This window comes from Lepidothrix coronata, unplaced genomic scaffold, assembly GCF_001604755.1.
Source record: "Lepidothrix coronata isolate B3197 unplaced genomic scaffold, Lepidothrix_coronata-1.0 Scaffold7, whole genome shotgun sequence".
In the NCBI taxonomy this organism is placed as follows: domain Eukaryota; kingdom Metazoa; phylum Chordata; class Aves; order Passeriformes; family Pipridae; genus Lepidothrix; species Lepidothrix coronata.
Genome location: NW_016690187.1, coordinates 11,007,687 through 11,025,280, shown reverse-complemented (window position 1 = coordinate 11,025,280; position 17,594 = coordinate 11,007,687). Strand labels below are relative to the sequence as shown.

The 17,594-nt window shown below is 38.6% G+C and overlaps 2 protein-coding genes across 16 annotated transcripts; one reads left to right on the top strand and one right to left on the bottom strand.

Annotated features, from left to right (window-relative positions):
* SPC25 (SPC25, NDC80 kinetochore complex component) lies at positions 1-3,602 on the bottom strand. Of its 2 annotated transcripts, none has more exons than XM_017833991.1 (7): positions 3,507-3,602; positions 2,943-3,111; positions 2,789-2,854; positions 1,860-2,000; positions 1,607-1,711; positions 1,204-1,302; positions 1-256 (listed from the first exon to the last, which is right to left on the bottom strand). In XM_017833991.1, the coding sequence occupies exons 2-7, from the start codon at positions 3,094-3,096 to the stop codon at positions 123-125; spliced, it is 699 nt and encodes a 232-aa protein (XP_017689480.1). In that variant the 5' UTR covers positions 3,097-3,111; positions 3,507-3,602; the 3' UTR covers positions 1-122. The 2 variants fall into 2 exon arrangements, with proteins under 2 accessions (XP_017689480.1, XP_017689488.1); XM_017833999.1 differs by lacking the exon at positions 3,507-3,602 and adding an exon at positions 3,207-3,380.
* A 250-nt stretch (positions 3,603-3,852) lies between these two features.
* Positions 3,853-15,676, top strand: G6PC2 (glucose-6-phosphatase catalytic subunit 2). 14 transcript variants are annotated; one of them, XM_017836886.1, is made up of 9 exons: positions 3,853-4,444; positions 5,252-5,314; positions 5,779-5,842; positions 5,967-6,192; positions 8,814-8,887; positions 9,208-9,317; positions 12,365-12,476; positions 13,294-13,409; positions 14,589-15,676. In XM_017836886.1, exons 5-9 carry the CDS (start codon positions 8,838-8,840, stop codon positions 15,098-15,100), a joined length of 900 nt encoding a protein of 299 aa, XP_017692375.1. In that variant the 5' UTR covers positions 3,853-4,444; positions 5,252-5,314; positions 5,779-5,842; positions 5,967-6,192; positions 8,814-8,837; the 3' UTR covers positions 15,101-15,676. The 14 variants fall into 14 exon arrangements, 13 of the variants coding, with proteins under 13 accessions (XP_017692375.1, XP_017692330.1, XP_017692321.1 ...); XM_017836841.1 differs by lacking the exon at positions 5,967-6,192 and having other exon boundaries at positions 3,853-4,179; positions 4,426-4,444; positions 5,252-5,842; XM_017836832.1 differs by lacking the exon at positions 5,967-6,192 and having other exon boundaries at positions 3,853-4,179; positions 4,321-4,444; positions 5,252-5,842.
* Positions 15,677-17,594: the final 1,918 nt, after the last annotated feature.

Sequence of the window (17,594 nt, the reverse complement as noted above, 5' to 3'; positions counted from 1 at the left end):
CTGTTTTCATTATTTTTCTTTATTTAGAAAACAGAGTAAGACAGGGATAAATACACAGAGTTTCACAATACAGAAAGGAAACAAGAGTGCTCTACAGCTAGAAAGAGAGGTCTGAGCTAGTTTTATGCAGACTGTTTATACGATAAAGCAGTGAAAGCTTTTCTGATGTTGGCAACAAATGCAGGAAAATTGTTAGTTTCTCTCACTTTGAGCTGGAACTCTGCTATACAGTCCAGAGCAGGAGTACAGGAAGTCACTAAAATGACAAAAATTTCCAAAAAATAAGACTTATTAAAAAAAAATAATATTAGTGTTTTCGCATGCTTCTGAAATACTAATGTAGTTTGTTATCTTTTTATGTTTTGGCTTCCACAAGTATTATTTTTGAGTAGCCTCATTTTCTGTCAGCAAGGACAAAGCCTCAAAAAACACAACAGGTTTTTTGATTTCCTGACTTGCCACTCAGCGCTGTGCTCCTACGTGAATTGTTACAGCAACTCCAAATAATCCACAGCCTGGTCAAAAACTGAAACACATTTCTAAATAGTTCTGTTGCTCTGCCAGCAGGCAGATTGTAAACTGATGTAACCCAGTATGTGATGTACTTTTAACTTCAGAAGTTTAAATTTGAATTAGTAAAACCAGAAATCTATTCAGTCCATACCTAAAAGCCCGAATAGCATCTATCTAGACGCTCTGCAGCACAGCACTTAAATTCTTCATAACTGAAGTAAGATCCACATTGCAAAACAAGCTTTAAGATCTGAAATGCTGTATCCTTACAGAAATCCAGATTGCTGGATTTCAAGGTTTATTCTTTTACCTATGTCACCCTGTAAGGGTTTCTCTGCCCTCTAGGTTTCTCAAATGAAGTTGAAATATGCCTGTCAGCATAGACACTGACTCTAGCATAAACAAACTACAAAATGAAGCATCCTTATCTCTGTATATCCTCTTTCTCTCGCTTTGCTTGATAAGAAGTAAACAGCATCTCCAAAATGGAGATTGAAGATAAGCAGTTATATTTTCATGTAAGTTAACAAGACAAACATAATTAAAGAAACTATATTATCATTGCAATATTTTTCACTCAAAAATTGGAAGATAAAGGTTACAACTGAACTGCACTTTGCTCCTCTCCACTTTTTTCAAATAGAGGCATCAGATTCAGTCCTCTTGTGTACGTATTCAAAATTCACATACCTTCATAATCTCCTTGTTCATTTATGGAAAGGGTAAACATGTATGGCTTGTCAGGATCTTTGTGGTCAATGTGTCTGAATATAAACTGTAATTGTTCATCTAAAATAAACACAAGCAGAATTAATTAACACCATTAACCTCTGCTGGAGAGTCACAATGAAAACTAAAAATCACAATATGAAGTTAGTTTCAATTAATATTCTTAGAACATTTATAAATTAGGGAACCCTGGTCTCTTTGAAAGACAAATGCATTTCAACATAGTTTGCCATTTTGAGAAACAATGGTAATGCCTGGGCTCAGACAATTCATCAGGTGTGTATGCTGGTTCTTCACTGCACAATCCAGCATTGACCACATTGGATCAGTGCACACGGGAAATACAGAAACCACAGCAACTTACTGTGAATTCTGCGTATCTCCAACCCAAGACACTCCTCAAACAACACTTTAGACTTGCACAGTCGTTCCATTTTCTCCTTGACAGCTTTGTCTTTAGAAGACGTTACTAGAATTTTAAAATCCACCATAAGTATCAAAGGCAAAACAAGCACATGAAAAATATTTAGAACAGTAGAAAAGCCCTAAAGAACAAGTGCTGAAAACAACTCCTCCTTCAATTAAAAAAATTTCCTTATTATTCGTTGCTTACTTACTTTCCATTTGCTTCACCAACTCTTCTTTTAACTCTTGGATGCTGTCAGTCAAGTTCTTCTGTTGCTCTTCTTCTTGATTTAGCTTAATTTCTGCCAACTGCTCTTCCTTTTCTGATATACATTTGCTCTGCTGGAGAATCTCTGAAAGGAGGCAAGAAGACATGAACACATACAGTTGATTAAGTAGGCCCCTGCTATTTAATACTTAAGTAATTTGAGATGATTTATTTGAATAAAATGTTGTGAAATGCATTCTATCTCAGCTGCAAAGAGAAGTCAGCATAATTACACTAAGAGTATCAAATAAAGTTTAGAGTGAAAGTTACTCCTAAGAGAAGCTACAAAGTAGGGAGCTGTGATACTTCAATCAGATGTGATGTTTTCTGGTGCCAGCACTGTATACATCTTCACAGCCTGAAAACAGTGGATCCTCTCCACAAATAATTTGACAGAAAGCAAAGAATGGACACACTGACTGATATTAGAATTACAATAATATTTACCTGATATTCTGAAGTTTAACTACAAAATTCAGAGAAGTTGACCCTGAACTGATGAGCTGACAGTGTTCTCTTACTAATATGGAAAAGGCATAAGTAACCTCACAATATTTAACTTTACTAAGCAATTTAATTTACTTTTTCTATCGAAGTCAGCAAGTTTTGGTACTTTGTTGTTTTAAATACTTAAGCACCAAAATCACTATGCAGAAAACTGACTTATCTTTTTGCACTATCAATGAAGTTTTTCAACAAATTTCTTTTGAATTGAAATTTACATCCTGTAACCAACCAAATATGTTTGGTTTTAATTCTATCTTCATTCTGATGTTATTATTTACCTTTTAAAATGTGAAGTTAAATATACTATTGAGCTGTATTTAGGTAATTTTAGAAATGTTAGACAATAAATAAAACACCATACTGTACCATTGTTATACTCCTGAATTTTGTCAATCATCAAGTCTCCTTCTTTCAGCTTCTTGGACCATTTCGCTGTAATGGAAAGTTACTTCAGTTATCTGAAGAAGTTTGATGATAACTTGGAAAACGTAGAGGCAACAGGAACATAGAGCCTTTTTACCTGAAAGCACGTCTATAGACCCCTTGCATGAATCTCTCAGCGTTAAAGTCTGATTGATCTGTTCAGTGCCATAAACGCTTTTAAACTCGATCCAAAACTCTTTCATATCTCTTTCAAAGAGAGTTATTTCATCTTCTGTCTTTGCATTAGCCATGGTGCTGTAACACACCTGTCAGTGAACAGACACAGCGTCAGGACACGGGAGGCACTGCCAGCGGGTGTAACTCACGGAATAAACCCTCGGAGCTGCTTTGGTCCCCTTGCCTTGTTGTTGAAACTTCTTCCCGCAAGTCGGTTTTTTTTGTCACCACTGGCTCAGCGGGAGCCGCGTTCCCCTCGCTCCTCTCCCGGCGCTCAGATGCTGCGCTAGGGGAGGCCGCGCCAGGGTTCCGGCGGCACCGCGCCCGCTGCAGCCGGGGCGCCCCCACCCCTTCGCCGCCCCCCCGCGAGCTGGCACCGAGCCGGGGCCGGGGCCGGCTCCCCACGCCGGCAGCCTGGGCCGGGGGTCGGACCGGGCGCTCCCCTGCTCTGACCCCACCAAACCCCGCACCCGCCCAGACCCACCGCGTTCAAACCGCGCCGCCTTCCCGCCGCCAACGGTCCGCGCGGCCCGCCCCGCAACAACCGCGCCGCTCATTGGCCCAGCTCCGCCAAGGCCCGCCCACGCCGTTGCTGCGGTAACGCCGCGCGCGCGGGGCGGGGCCGCTGTGAGGGGCGGAGCGGGGAGCCGGGAACGGGGAGTGGGGAGCGGGGAGCCGGGAGCGGGGAGCGGGGAGCGGGGAGCCGGGAGCCGGGAGCCGGGAGCCGGGAGCGGGGAGCGGGGAGCGGGGAGCGGGGAGCCGGGAGCCGGGAGCCGGGAGCCGGGAGCCGGGAGCCGGGAGCCGGGAGCCGGGAGCCGGGAACGGGGAGCGGGGAGCCGGGAACGGGGAGCGGGCTCGCTCTGGGGAGCGGGACGGTTCCCTTTCGCTCCTCTGAAACCGCAAGTTGTTTCCAGTGTCTGTTTTACTCACAGAACATGGTCGTAAGTTTTGTGAGGCTCCTGAATTGCTTTTTAATTCCCCAGGCCTGAATTCTGTCGAGTGTGGATAACAATTTACCCCTTAAGGTAGATCGCAGTGAGAGGAGTCCGACCTGCACCTCTTCGATGCGAACAAACCCACCACACAGTAGCGCTGCCCGCGCCTGGTCAAACACTTGCATAAGCCTCTGTCATGGCGAATGTGCTCCTTATGACACGGTGCCTGCTTTTTCTCCAGTTCTTTATATTCCCTTTTGGCTCTTGATAAGAACTAATCTGTGATCCCAGATAGCAGCCTTCAGTTTATCATAAACGCTACTTTTGATCATTTTGTTACCACAGCTAATTATTTTCTCCTAGCTTTACTTTTTGCCGGTGCTGTTTAGATAGTCTCAGAATAATGTCAACTTATTAAAGCGTTGAGAATTGCTCTGAAAGAATTAATTACTGCCTTCCCCCCACCAGACCCAAAGCAAAGGCTGAGGTGAGACCACCAACTATGAGTTGTGTTACTCTTGTATAAACTTGTATAAGCACTTCTATCCTGTTGTATTCCTCTCTCACTTGAACACCTCTTCTCTAGATTTCACAGTTTCCTCAGCATTAGTCCTAAAACTAATAGACTTCTGTTTCTTATCTGCTTTACACTTAAATATACTGAAGTTGGGCTGTTTCAAGAATGATTACGTAGCCAAGTATAAATCTGGGAGAAGGAAGGGAAAGGAAAGAGCTTCTTGAAATATTCTTCTCTTCCAAATTAAAAAATTAAGATGTATCTTCTCAGTGTTCCACTTGGAAAATATTTATACTTAGGAAAATAGCTGTCAGCTGTTGTATATAGTGTCTGCTGGTGAATTTAGTAAATTACTCATTAATCCTTGTAGCTGGTCTAGCGCCAATGGAAACACTGATGTGGAAATTAATGCTATTGTTCAATTAACTAAGCATAATGTACCAGAAAGTTAGGCCCAGCACATAGGCCTCCATTAACAGATTTCAAAGAATGTTTGCTTTGATGGCTTTTCCTTCTCTTGCAAACATTTACTTAACAACATCTGATAACAGTTATGTAATATTTGCTCTAATATGTAGGTGCAAGGGAGCTGTAAACATTTTATCCTCCCTCCAATGGATCATCAGCATGATTCTTGTTTCTACGTTATTACCAAGAACATATAAAGTCTCTAGTTTTGTATGTCTTGGAAAATAAAATAAATTGAGAAATTATCAATAAATTAAAAACTCTTTATATGAGCAGATGGCATTTTAAAGGTTTTTTGCCTTGTACTAGGAACTAATTTGATCATGTGAAGGCCAAACCTTGGTTCTGCAATATCAAAACAGGACAAAAAAGGTAATTGCATACGCTTTCTGACCATTTTGTATAGATCACTAGTTTTCCTTGCAGTTCCACATGCTAAACTACAGCAAATAGTTTTATTTCGTATATTATCTCAAGTGACTTTGAAGTACTAAGTGCATTACAGAAGCATTTTGCAGGTCTTTGCATAGAAAATGACCGGGGGAAAGTTTATGAAGGAAATATTTCTTTGTTAGTTTAAACAAGTTATTAAATATAGTATTTCAAGACATGTTTTGCCATCTTTTCTGGTTATTAGAGCTTGGAAAGTCTTTAGTGTCTCAGACTTTCATTGGTTGTGAAGTACTACAGGCAGGACAAGAGATGACTGGCATGTCAGTTGTTGATTGCCTCTTGGATGGAGCAGGATCATGAGTGCTTCCAGGTACAATGAAAACTGTCTCTTTCACAGAAACCTGCTTACCTATTCCAAAAACTCCCTGCTTTCTGTCTTGCAGATTGTGGATTTGTTGCTGTTTTTTAAACATCCTTTGTAAACATGACTCCTCTAGCATCTCTAAGGTGACAATGCAGGAGCTTCTGAAACTCTCAGAAGGAATATAGGAGAAAATGAAAGCTTTTTAATGTTTGCTGTTAGCTGTTAGTCTTCATTAGGTCTAAGGTGTTTTATCTTCTACCTAAGCAGAAAGATAATCAGCAGCATAAGAATCAGCAGGAAAATCTTGAAAACTATTATCAGGAGGCCTTCAAAATGTAGACTAAAAGAGGTTACTTTACTGAAACAAGGCCAAGATATAACTTCAAACATTATATTGACAAAGTTTTTGGGGAACCAAAGTGTGCCTGAGTGGTTCTGTCTAAAGAGTTCAGCCTTAGCAGATGCATCGTATCCCAGTGGATAGATAACATGGGTGGGTGAGTTTGTAAATAAAACAAACACGCAAAAAGTTATTGCAATGGTTCCGCACATCCTGTGTCAGAGAGGCAACTTTTCTGATACTATTGAGTAACAGTGGTGCCATTAAAGAGGTACCATAAAGGGTTGGTTATTACTTGGTAGACACTCTTTAAAGGACTTGATGGAAACTGACTGACTTACTGCAAAATATTTTTTCTTATAGAACAATAGTTATTTCAACTTAGTTAAAACCAGCAACTATGATGAGGTTAAGTACTAAAAGAAAGATTGTTGTTATTCATCTACCAACTGACTTGACATTTACGCTCACATTTAGAGTTCATTATTGTTTCTAAACTAGATTGAAAAAGAGAGGAAAAACTTAGATTCTCCACAGTTTTCCATGCTAACCTCAGACATGTATAAAATAGTGATTTTTATTGTTGTTATTGTAAGTCTTACTTGTCTTTAAAGGCAAGATACTTTTGCAGTAAAAGAATGTAGCCAAAGGACATTTTCTTCAGTAATAAGGTATAAAGAATTATTTGCGAGAGATATTTCTAAACAAGTACAATCTTGGAAAAGAACTGGGAAAGGGAAAATTAATTCCATCTGTTCTTTTATATGACAGTTGCTTTGCTGTATGCTGTGAAAAGCAATAATCTATAAGGGTTAGCAAGAAACAAACCTCAAATATTTTCAGCTAAAAAGCTAGGAAATATTTATTGTTGAAATATCCTTAAATTTTGCTTTTGGAACAGTTTTCCTCGAAATCAGATGATACCAGTTGAAGTGAGTAATTCAGTCAATGCAGAGAAAAATACTGTAGTAATTCAGAAACAGTGCATAGAATTTTAAATCTGGTTTTAACTTTAAGGTTTTCTATTAAGCTCAATGCAACTGGTAGCAATAAACGTATAGGATTTAAAACTGCTAAAAAGTTTCTAAAACCAGACTATTAATAGGTAAAGTAAATGGGAGTAAAGTAAATGTGAGATTGTGTCAGGAGGAGAGGTCTTCTAAGTCCATTTAATTGTCATGCCTTATTTGTTGAACCTACTTGATGTTTCCATGTGACTTCCCCGAGGACACATCATAAAGCCCTGGTAAGCCATTAAGTCCTTCTTCAGCACAACCAGTTAAGTAGTTCATATCTTTGTCTCCACAACTTCTGCAGTTTAACTTGATGCCATGGAGAGAGCAGTAGGGGAAGTGTGCAGTGCATATATAGAGCTGCTTTTGTCTTCAGATTCTAATTGTTTCAAATACATAAATAATCTTTGATAGAAGATATGAATATGCTGGAATATTAGAGCCTGATAAAGAGCTTGAAATTTTCCTCTTGCTGCTCTGATAATATCAGAAGATGGTATCATCAGGCTTTTAGTATCCATTTAATATCTAGTGGAAAAAGTTTTTTCATCTAGCCACCTCACAAATTAACATAATCTTCTCCCGTTCTACACTTATTAGTACTAATATTGATAAATCTGATGTGCTTATATATTATCTGTTGTAATCTTTTAAAATCCTGCTATGTGGCAGAATCTGTTTCCTCTTGGCTGTTTGCCCGGGATGTTGCCCTGTGCTTCACTTGGGAATACTTCAGGAAAATACTCATAATCATCTATTCCCAACCTTGCTCTGGTTTGCAAAGCAGGTCTCATTTCTGCAGGGCTGGGCAGTCAGAAGTGGGGCTGCAACTCCTTCTGGAAAAGCTGTGTAGGGCTTGCATCGTGTAAGCGATGCACAAGAATGGTGGTACCAAATGATGACTCGAAGACTAAGCTTCATCTGCATTGTGCCCTGGACTAACAGGCCTCTAGTGTGAAGGAAACAGTTGTTTTTCAGTGTTTTAAGAATATTGCTGCTTTAAAAATAAATCTATAGCTCAACAGCCTCATTGATGTATGGATGCTGGTTGTATTTTCTGTGACTGAAAAATGTGTTGTCAAAGTATTAGTAGCAGCATGGTAGCCAAGTTCTATTTCAAAGTTAAATGTACAGCTTTAATGACAGTTCTGCAAAGATCAGTTATTTGTGTATTCTTTCTATCCTTTATACAGGCAACACTTAATGAAGTACACACATTACTAATGTCCATCCTGCAGAGAAATGAACTGTGAAAAAATTTAAGCAAACATGTTCCAACTGTTCATACGAAGGATTACATAAGTTATACATTGTGTTTCCACAAAACTTTCCCCACAATTTGCTGCTGCTCAGCATGTACTTCACTTAACTTCCTCTAATTAAAATTTGCAAACAGAAAAGCTTTCCAGGGCTAAGAGACTCATGTGCTTTCCCGGAGTTTTGGAGCCACGTGTTTCAAGAATGGCTGGGTACACCACACCAATATAATATAAAGGCAACGTCAATCACCTTCTCTCACTTTTTAATAGCTCCCCTCCACAGTTCTCATTCTCTGTTACTAGAAACTTATGATTAAAGGAACTTTACTATATTTCAAGTACAGTTTAATCCATTAAGATGGATCTCCTCCATAGCAATGGCGTGCTTATCATTCAGCATTTACAGAGGGACTACAGGGCTTACCAGGATTTCCTTAATTTTATGTCACATGTTGGTGATCCGCGGAATATATTCTCAATTTATTTTCCTCTTTGGTTTCAGCTCAACCAAGTGGTTGGTACTAAAATGATATGGGTGGCAGTCATTGGTGATTGGTTCAACCTCATATTTAAATGGTAAGAAGTTGGATTTATTTTAAAATTTGGTATTTTTAATGATAATTACTATATGTGCCTCAAGGTTAGAAAACTTTCTGTGAATAACGTACTAGTAGACTTTCCCGTTATTATAAAAGGGGAATTCACAATGCAGGTTTTTAAGATATGTTTGAAATGACATCATGGTAAGATGAGAAAAACCTGTAGAACTATTATAGAATAGTTTTGGCAATATAGCTCTTCATATTCTTTATAGGATTATCATGTTTTGCTGAGGCCTTCTTACATAAAAATATTTTCATTGAGTTTCTGCTTTATTTTATTTTATTTTTTGTCAGGATTTTATTTGGCCATCGCCCATACTGGTGGGTGCAAGAAACAATGATTTATCCTAATCAATCAAGCCCATGCCTTGAACAGTTTCCTATAACGTGTGAAACTGGACCAGGTAAGAAATGTTGGTGATTACATTGGTACATTTAATAGGTATAGTGGCTTTGAGGGAGAGAGGATGTGACTTATGAAGGTCTTATATAATATACAAACCTCAGAGTTCATATATAAAATAGCATCAAAAAAAGGAAGAAATACAATGTGACTGGTGTTTGATTGCTATATGACAAAATGTTTACTTCATTGCCTTTAAATAGTGCAAGGGAGGGGGATTTACTTTAAAAATAACTACTAGTAGAATGAACCAGCATATTGGAAAGGAATTTTCACAAAACTTGTGAAATACGTTGTTTAATATGTTCCAAAATAGAGCACAGGGCTGTTGAGTTTGAGGACCAGTGCACTATTGCAAGAAATATTCAAACCCCAAAAACTAGTAGTTGGTTCAGTGTAAATAACAATAGTATCAATAATTGTTGATGTAATGTATCATGAGTGGAAAAGGTAACCCCTCTTCCCAGAACCAGACACTGACACTAAACGTGTATATATACAAATATATGGGGGGAAATTATTTTTAAAATGTACTTTCTCTGTGTATTTTCACTTTTTTATGTCTCATTGTCTTTTCTGTGGAACTCAAATGCAATACTCCTGAAGTCAAATGAACTTGTGCAACCCTAATATGTGAAATAAGATGAATTTTCTTTGAGCTGACTGACTGAATTTAGTTCACTGTGCGAGTAAATACTGACTGTGGAAATTAATGTGCTTTGCACCTCATCAATGCCACTGCAAGCTTTAAAGCAGTTTGCATAGCTGAATTTGTTACAATATCCTCCATTACGTTCTAATTGTGAACAAGAAGTTTAAGCCTTTGTATGAGGCAAGGTTAAATAATGCCTGGTGTATATGTGATCTGCAGTCTCCTTCAAGTGAATTCATTCGAGACCTAACCCAAAGTATTAAAGTACTTCAGAGCTTTTCAAAAGCCTTTTAACTGAGCCCATTTGGTACCCTGTAGTTCCAAGCCCTGGCTAAGGAGCCAGTCAGTGTGTTTCATTCTATTCATTGAACCAGATCTTCCTTCTTGTTACTTTCTTCCTGAAGTAACAAGTCATTCCTATTTCTGTTCAGTGGATACAACCGTCATATTGATTCTTTCCTTGCACTTAGGACTACATTTTCCCCACCTCCACATTTGCCCTGAACCGTTGACAATATCTGTCACTGACCTGCTCCTCATTAACAAGAGGAGGTGCAGTCAGTGCAGCTGTTAACAGCACACAGTCATTGCATGAGCTTACAAGGTACTTCACACACTTTTAAAACATGCCAGTTATATTAAAAGAGTAGAGGAGCAGCCACAGACATGAGAAAAGCAGATCCAAATATTGCTAGGATAGCCTGAACCCCAGACTCTCAGAGCTCAGCAAGAAGGAAAGCTGTGGGAACTGTTTATATGACTACATGGCAAGCAGGACTTGAATTTGATTTGTACTTCTGGAACTAGCTGAAATAAAACCCTATTGCCATTTTTTTTCTGATATATTTAAGGCTTTAAGAACATAAACCTTAAAGTGGAGCTTATGCTTTTTCTAGTAGGTAATTTGCAGATGAACTATGAAACATTATTCCTAGATGACATTTTCCTAAATGACAAGACAGAGGAGCTTTCCCAATGCTGACAGACAACATTATGGTTTCCTTATCAGTGACATTTGTTCTGTTGTGAGGTTTAGGAGTGCACATCTGTTAGGCAATTAACAAAAGAGCTGGTAGAGTGACTCTAAAGATGCTGGCAAGCAGAATAGCAAAAATGAGTGCAGGGAGTCAGAAATCATAGTGCTTGTCCTAGGCATTCCTGTTTTGCTACTTCACTGTAATATCCTATTGCTCTACACACTGCTATATAGTTCTGGATCATAACACTTTCTGGACCCAAAATTATTTCTTCTGACAGTGAAATAACCCTGTCCCTTTTACTTCACTTTGTCTCCACAGAAAGCCAAGCTGTAGAAATATGGGATTGACAGATTTCAGTGATCTAATTTTCTCTCCCTATTTTATTTTGTTGAATGTAAACTTGGTGAACAGGGGAAAAGAAGTGGCCAAGTAATTTTAGGAATCATTTCCCTTACATCATGCCAGCATAGTTTGTTTTTTGATGATTTTCACAGTTGTAGGAACTTTTCTGAGGCTTCATATTGTTTCCAGTAAAATTAAAATCTGACTTGTTAAATTAAAACAAATGACATTTATATTATTATAAGCTGGACTAAAAGGAAATTACTGTTTGATCTCTACATAAGAGTGTGTTCCCTGTTACAGGCTGTTGGTACTGCAGTTGGTTGGATATGTTACAGTATCATTTCATGTGCCAATTTCACTGATACTCTATTTTCAAGCTAGTTGATATGTATGACACCTTAAAATTTATAACATAAATCAAACTAAAGTATAAAGACACAGTTCTTCCATCATGCTTGAGATACATTTCTAAATTTATTAGAAAACCACCCAAAATGTTAATTATCTGGATTGTGATATTATTAATGAGACACAGATCTCAATTTTTCACATCACGATAATTGCAGAAGCAGATAAAAGGCAGTTTGGAAGGGTCATCTAAAGTTACACTGTTACTTTAGTTTAGAATGTTACAAAGAGCTAAAGCTCTCTTGCTCCTTTAGTTATGAGGAGGCCCATTCAAACCCTTTCTCATCTGATCCTCATATATAACTTCTACATTCCATGCTACAGTCCTAAGAGAGTCCTAGATGCCTTTTTTTTTTTTAATCACAGTCCAAATCTAAATAATGGGAAAATACTGTGTTTTCCAATCAAGATTCCACCCCACACTAATATAAGATAGTTAAGCTGTTACCTACTTGATTTTGGACAAATATGGCTTCCCTATAGATGAGAAGTTCATATTAAGAAAATTAAATTTTGCGAAGCAGTTGACATTCTTTCAGCCTTTGTTAGCCATTTCCTTTCTAAATGATGGGGTGCCTGAGTAACTGCCAGTTGACATTTTCTATATGACAAATGCTACAGTCATCATTCTTAAGGTGAATATTTCCTTTTTGTTTTTACTAGGAAGCCCATCTGGACATGCCATGGGATCATCCTGCGTCTGGTATGTAATGGTCACTGCAGCACTTAGCTACACAGTTAGATGGAAAGATAAATTAGCTGTTACCCTTCACAGGTCAGTGTCTTTCCATTCCTCTAACTCATAAAGAAAATTCTTTATATATATGTTATGTTTTTAATGGACTTAATTTAAACAAATATTCATAGTCTGTTCTATCCAGTTTGTAAAAAAAAGTAGCAGCCCTTTATTATGATCTGCCTCAGCTAAAGAAAAATTATATGAAGAGGATTTAGCCATTTGTATAGGTTCTTATTTATTAAATTACCATCATTGCATACAATATATCTAAATCAGCTCCTACTAAAGGTTGTGTCACCTCTTCAGGATTGGAAATTTTTGATTCTATTAATTGTCATTATTTATTGGATCTTCTGGTTAGAAAATAAATTTACTGCTTTGATGGTCATCCTTCTTAGCCCATTTTAAAGCAAATGCACATAATGTTGACACAGTTCACTGTAATGTGTTACTCAGCTCTGCGGGAAAGTCTCATAATTGCTGTCAACCCGACAAGGTTGTTCCCATACTATGTAAATTTTATCATGAAATAACTGAACTTTTACATTTAGGTATGACTTCATGATGAGAAATAAGCTCAGGGTACTAGTGCTAATTTAACCTACTATGCATGACTTTCATCACTAAAGCCACAGTGGTGTCTTGGACCTGAAACTGCTGGGGTCTCTTCCTGTAACCACTCTTGATAATGTTTTAGTACTGACTTCCAGGTTTTAATCATCTGATTCTAAACTGCTCTACTTGGTAAATCTCTGGCTGGTAAAAATATGAGCCTGACATGATGGGGCTTGGGATAAATTAGTAGATTAAATAATTTGTCTTAATTTTTAACCATTTTCCTTTTCTCTCTTAGACTGACATGGTCATTCCTCTGGAGTATTTTTTGGATTATCCAGATCAGTGTGTGCATTTCAAGAGTATTCATAGCAACACATTTTCCTCATCAAGTTATTCTTGGAGTATTTGCTGGTAATGGTTTTTTTTCTTTTTAACATATTTGTAAAATCTCAAAAAAAAAAGAAGTATGAGAAAAGACAAGAGATTTTTCGTAGTGCTACTCATCTTGCAGCCCCAGTGGTGCTCTCCACTCTCTGGAAGGTCAAGGATTTGATAAAAGTCTAAAAGTAAAATTTGCAAGGTTAGAATGTGCCTGCTGCCTTTGTAATTCACAGAGTGAAGGGAGTGAGCCTTTGTCCACTTGCCAGTCGATGCTGACTGTGTTATATCCACACTGCCTCAGACTAGCTCTGACTGGTTTGTACTGGCTGCATCCAATCTTTGACTGTGCTGCCTGTGTGGAAGAGATCAGAGAGGAAGTTGTTCCTACATGGCTCTGAGCTTTCATCTCAGGAGGAAGGTATTTGGGTCACTTCAAATGGTGACCAGGTGCAAACTAGCATGTGTGCAATGTGGACAAGTATGGGGTCAGAGACCTGGGGCAAAATAGAGAAAAAGGTGAATCAGCAGTAAAAACTCCCCAGGGTGATTTAAGAAGCTGAAGTACATTTTTCAGAGTTACTTAAGCGTGTTGCAAATTGGTATTCAGGGAGTTCAAACTATGAATAATCTCTCTAGAATCTATCTGATTTTATGGAGGGTGACCAAAGCATTGAGCAGGGGCTGCCTGCTCCTGTTCTCTTTCATGGATGCAGTGCAGCCTGGGTAGCCCTGGCTAACAGCTTTCCCTCTTCACAACCAGGATAAAATGAGTACGAGAGAAGATAAGTGTGTTCTGTGTCTTTTTCTTCAACACTCAAAGCCTGTGTGGGAACTGGTGTTGAATTCTGCATTGCTGGAGCCAGTCTTTGAGTGAGGGACTCTTTTGGAAAAGGAATGTTCCAGTTTACATCTAATATTTGATAGGTTGTCATCTGGGAGATGCAGTCAGGCCTTAAGGTATGCCTCATATCAAAACCATGTAGTGCTTGGTATTTAATTTCTTTTTTCTAAATTGGTAGTTTTGAGTGGGAGAAAAGGTTTTGTAATGTACTACAGAAGTGGTAAATTGTGTGTGTGTATATATACACATAGATATGAAAGACATATTCTTCTGTCTTCAAAAGTCAAATTCTACAGGCACACTGTAGAAAGTGCTTCTTCAAAGTACAAGTGTGTTGTTCCCTGTAACACTGAGTTTCTAATCCACAGGCATTCTTGTGGCAGAAGCATTTGAGCATACCCCTGCTATTCAGACTGCAAGCTTGAGAATGTACATCAAGACAAACTTGTTTCTTTTCATCTTTGCCCTTGGGTTTTATCTATCCCTCAAACTTCTTGATATTGACTTGTTATGGTCTGTTCCAAAGGCCAAGAAGTGGTGTGCCAACCCAGACTGGATAAACATTGACACAACTCCATTTGCTGGACTGGTGAGGAATTTAGGGGCACTCTTTGGTTTAGGTCTTGGAATTAATTCTGAAATGTTTGTCACAAGCTGCAAAGGTAAAAATAGCTGCAAGCTAAGTTTTCGCATATTGTGTATAGCTGCTTCTTTAGCTACACTGCAGCTGTATAATTTCATTAAGATACCTACTCATACTGAGTATTTGTTCTACATTCTCTCCTTCTGTAAGAGTGCAGCTATGCCTCTGACTGTAGTTGCCTTGGTTCCATACTGTGTCCACTCATTAATGAAGACAACTGAAAAGAAACTTAATTAAGTAAAGGTTCAAAATGATTAGCAATGTGGGGATGGATATGAGCTGTTCAAGAACCTTCCACAAAGGCAGTTTTGCTAACTCATTTTAACCAAAGGGATGCTACTGCATCTTTGATGTGTTCCTGGTAAGTAACCAGTACATCCAAAATCAGTACACTCTAGAATGATTTTGGCAGCTCATAAATATTAGTTGCTGATTCCTAGAAATATTGCAATCACACTGCAGTATGGTTAGAAATGACCCAATACTCTGGGTCATAACAAAGTTTTAAAGTATAATCAACTAGTTTTATTTAGCTATATGGTGGTCTTTAAGTTCTCTCCATCTCTAGCTAGATGATGCTTCAAGCATCAGTTGTATATAGTGATACTCGGTATTTAATTTTTTATATATAGATACTGTGTGTTAAACTGCTACATAATGGTGTGACAGTATCACACCACCTACCACTGGACTGTACGGCTGTACCCAGGCACTGTGAAAAAGGCCAGCGTAGTTATAAGCAAGGCTTTACATTTAACTTATTGAGCTTCCTGAGCAAAACAGCTTCTGATTAAGTCAGATGAGAAAAAAAAAGTTTATTTCCATTATACTCTGCAGAATATATTTTTGCATTACTATGTGGGTTTTGTCATTCTTACTTTTTCAAAGTGGTCACTTAAATCATGAATGATACAGATCACACCTTTGAAAGTTGTCAATGATGAAATTATCTCAGCATATGACCTCAAGAATATTGTTCATGCTCCTATATTGCAAAGATAGCTCTCTGCTAATTCTCTCAGATCAAGAGACACAAGCCTCAATCACTGTTAGTAGTTGTGTAAATCATGAAAATGTGGTTGCAGACTGTCATTGCAACTTTATATTCTTGTCAGCTTTGTTTACCTAAGCACACAAGTAGCTCATATGTTAAATGTTTGCTATATAAAATGGATGTTCTAAATAGGCAAAGGTGGGTACTTTCCATTTTTACTCATTATTTGGCATCTACTGTTGTATATTCCCTTTCAGTACACAATTTTTAAGCAATATTTTGCTGATACCATCTCATAATACTTAGTATACAAGCTGTTTACACATAGCCTTAGTATACAAGGCCATAAGATGAGTAATGAGGGCTGTGTATGTATGATCTGAAAAAAATAAGGCTTAGAAGATGTAAACATGATGTTGTTTCCAGACTTCCAATTAGGTGTGGGATAATTCAAACTGAAAGAATCTTATTTAATTTGGGTAAACAAAGTGAATAGTTTTGTATTGGCCTTTAGGAATAAATGTTATACAAATTACAGCAGCAAATCTGAAACAGGCATCCTTATTTAAGAGCCTAGTAAGACTACCTTGACTTAAAAAAATGAGTCATCTGGTTTTAACAGTTTGAGGAGTATTCTACTTTGTGTATCTCCTCATATCTTCTGTACTGGATCTCTGAACTCTTTTTCCTGCAGCAGCTGACCTGAAACCAGTCTTTTCTATAATTGTAATTCCTTAAGCAAAATTACTAAACTAATGGGACTAGAAACAAATAACCAAGAACAAAGACAGCCAAGACAAAGATCAGCTGTGTTAAGTTGCTCTGTGCTTTGTTATTCCCTACCAGTGAGGTGACCTACAGAGGCATCACAGAACACTAGCAGGTTGGTCTAGCTGTCCTATTTCTGGCCCCTTCTGGCCAGCTTTCACAACAGCATTTGGATTTAGTGGCAATGTTGGCAATTTTAAACTGGGAGTTATGGGTAGACATCACATTTTTAAGCTTCTACATCATGAGGTCTCTGCTTCCTGGCCCTGGCAAAGAATCTTGGGGCCTCTGTTGGGATAGACACAACCATAAATGTAGAATGACAACTGGCATTTCTGCAGAAGACAGCAAATGACACCATCTACTGTCAAGACTAACAATTCAGGCTTGAAAGATGTAAGCAAACGCCTTTGGGTTGGCAAATGCCTTTGGGTTGGCTCAGGGACTTGTCACCAAGTTCCAGGGCTGGGACATCTTGCTGTGAGGCAGCTACGGCAGCACCACCACTCCAGCTCTGCACCGAGCAGTCCATCAAGGCTTGTTGCTCATGCCCAGACATACTGTGTAGCTCCACTTGAAATTTAATCCCTTTGCACAGGTACCAAAGGTCTTTATAATCAACTGGTTGGCAGTAGCACATAGAAATTAAGTGGCAGGAGCTGGCACTCAGGAATGTGCAACTGTTTGTGTGTGCTGTGAGTGCCTGCATGCTTCTGGGAAGTACCAGCATACTTCCCAACACTTAGCTCTCGATATTTCCTAGCTGCTTGAAAACAGGATGATGTTACAATGAAGAGCAGTAGCAGTGCCACCTAGGTGGGGCCGTGTCCCTGTGCTCCTGCAAGGGGATGACAGGCAGGGGCTAGTGTTCTTGAGCTGGCCTTCTCAGCAGCTCTGTCCTGCACAGCAGACCCTTGTCACAGACATGATCCAGTTACCCAGAAATACCTGTTAGCTGGTGCAAGATAT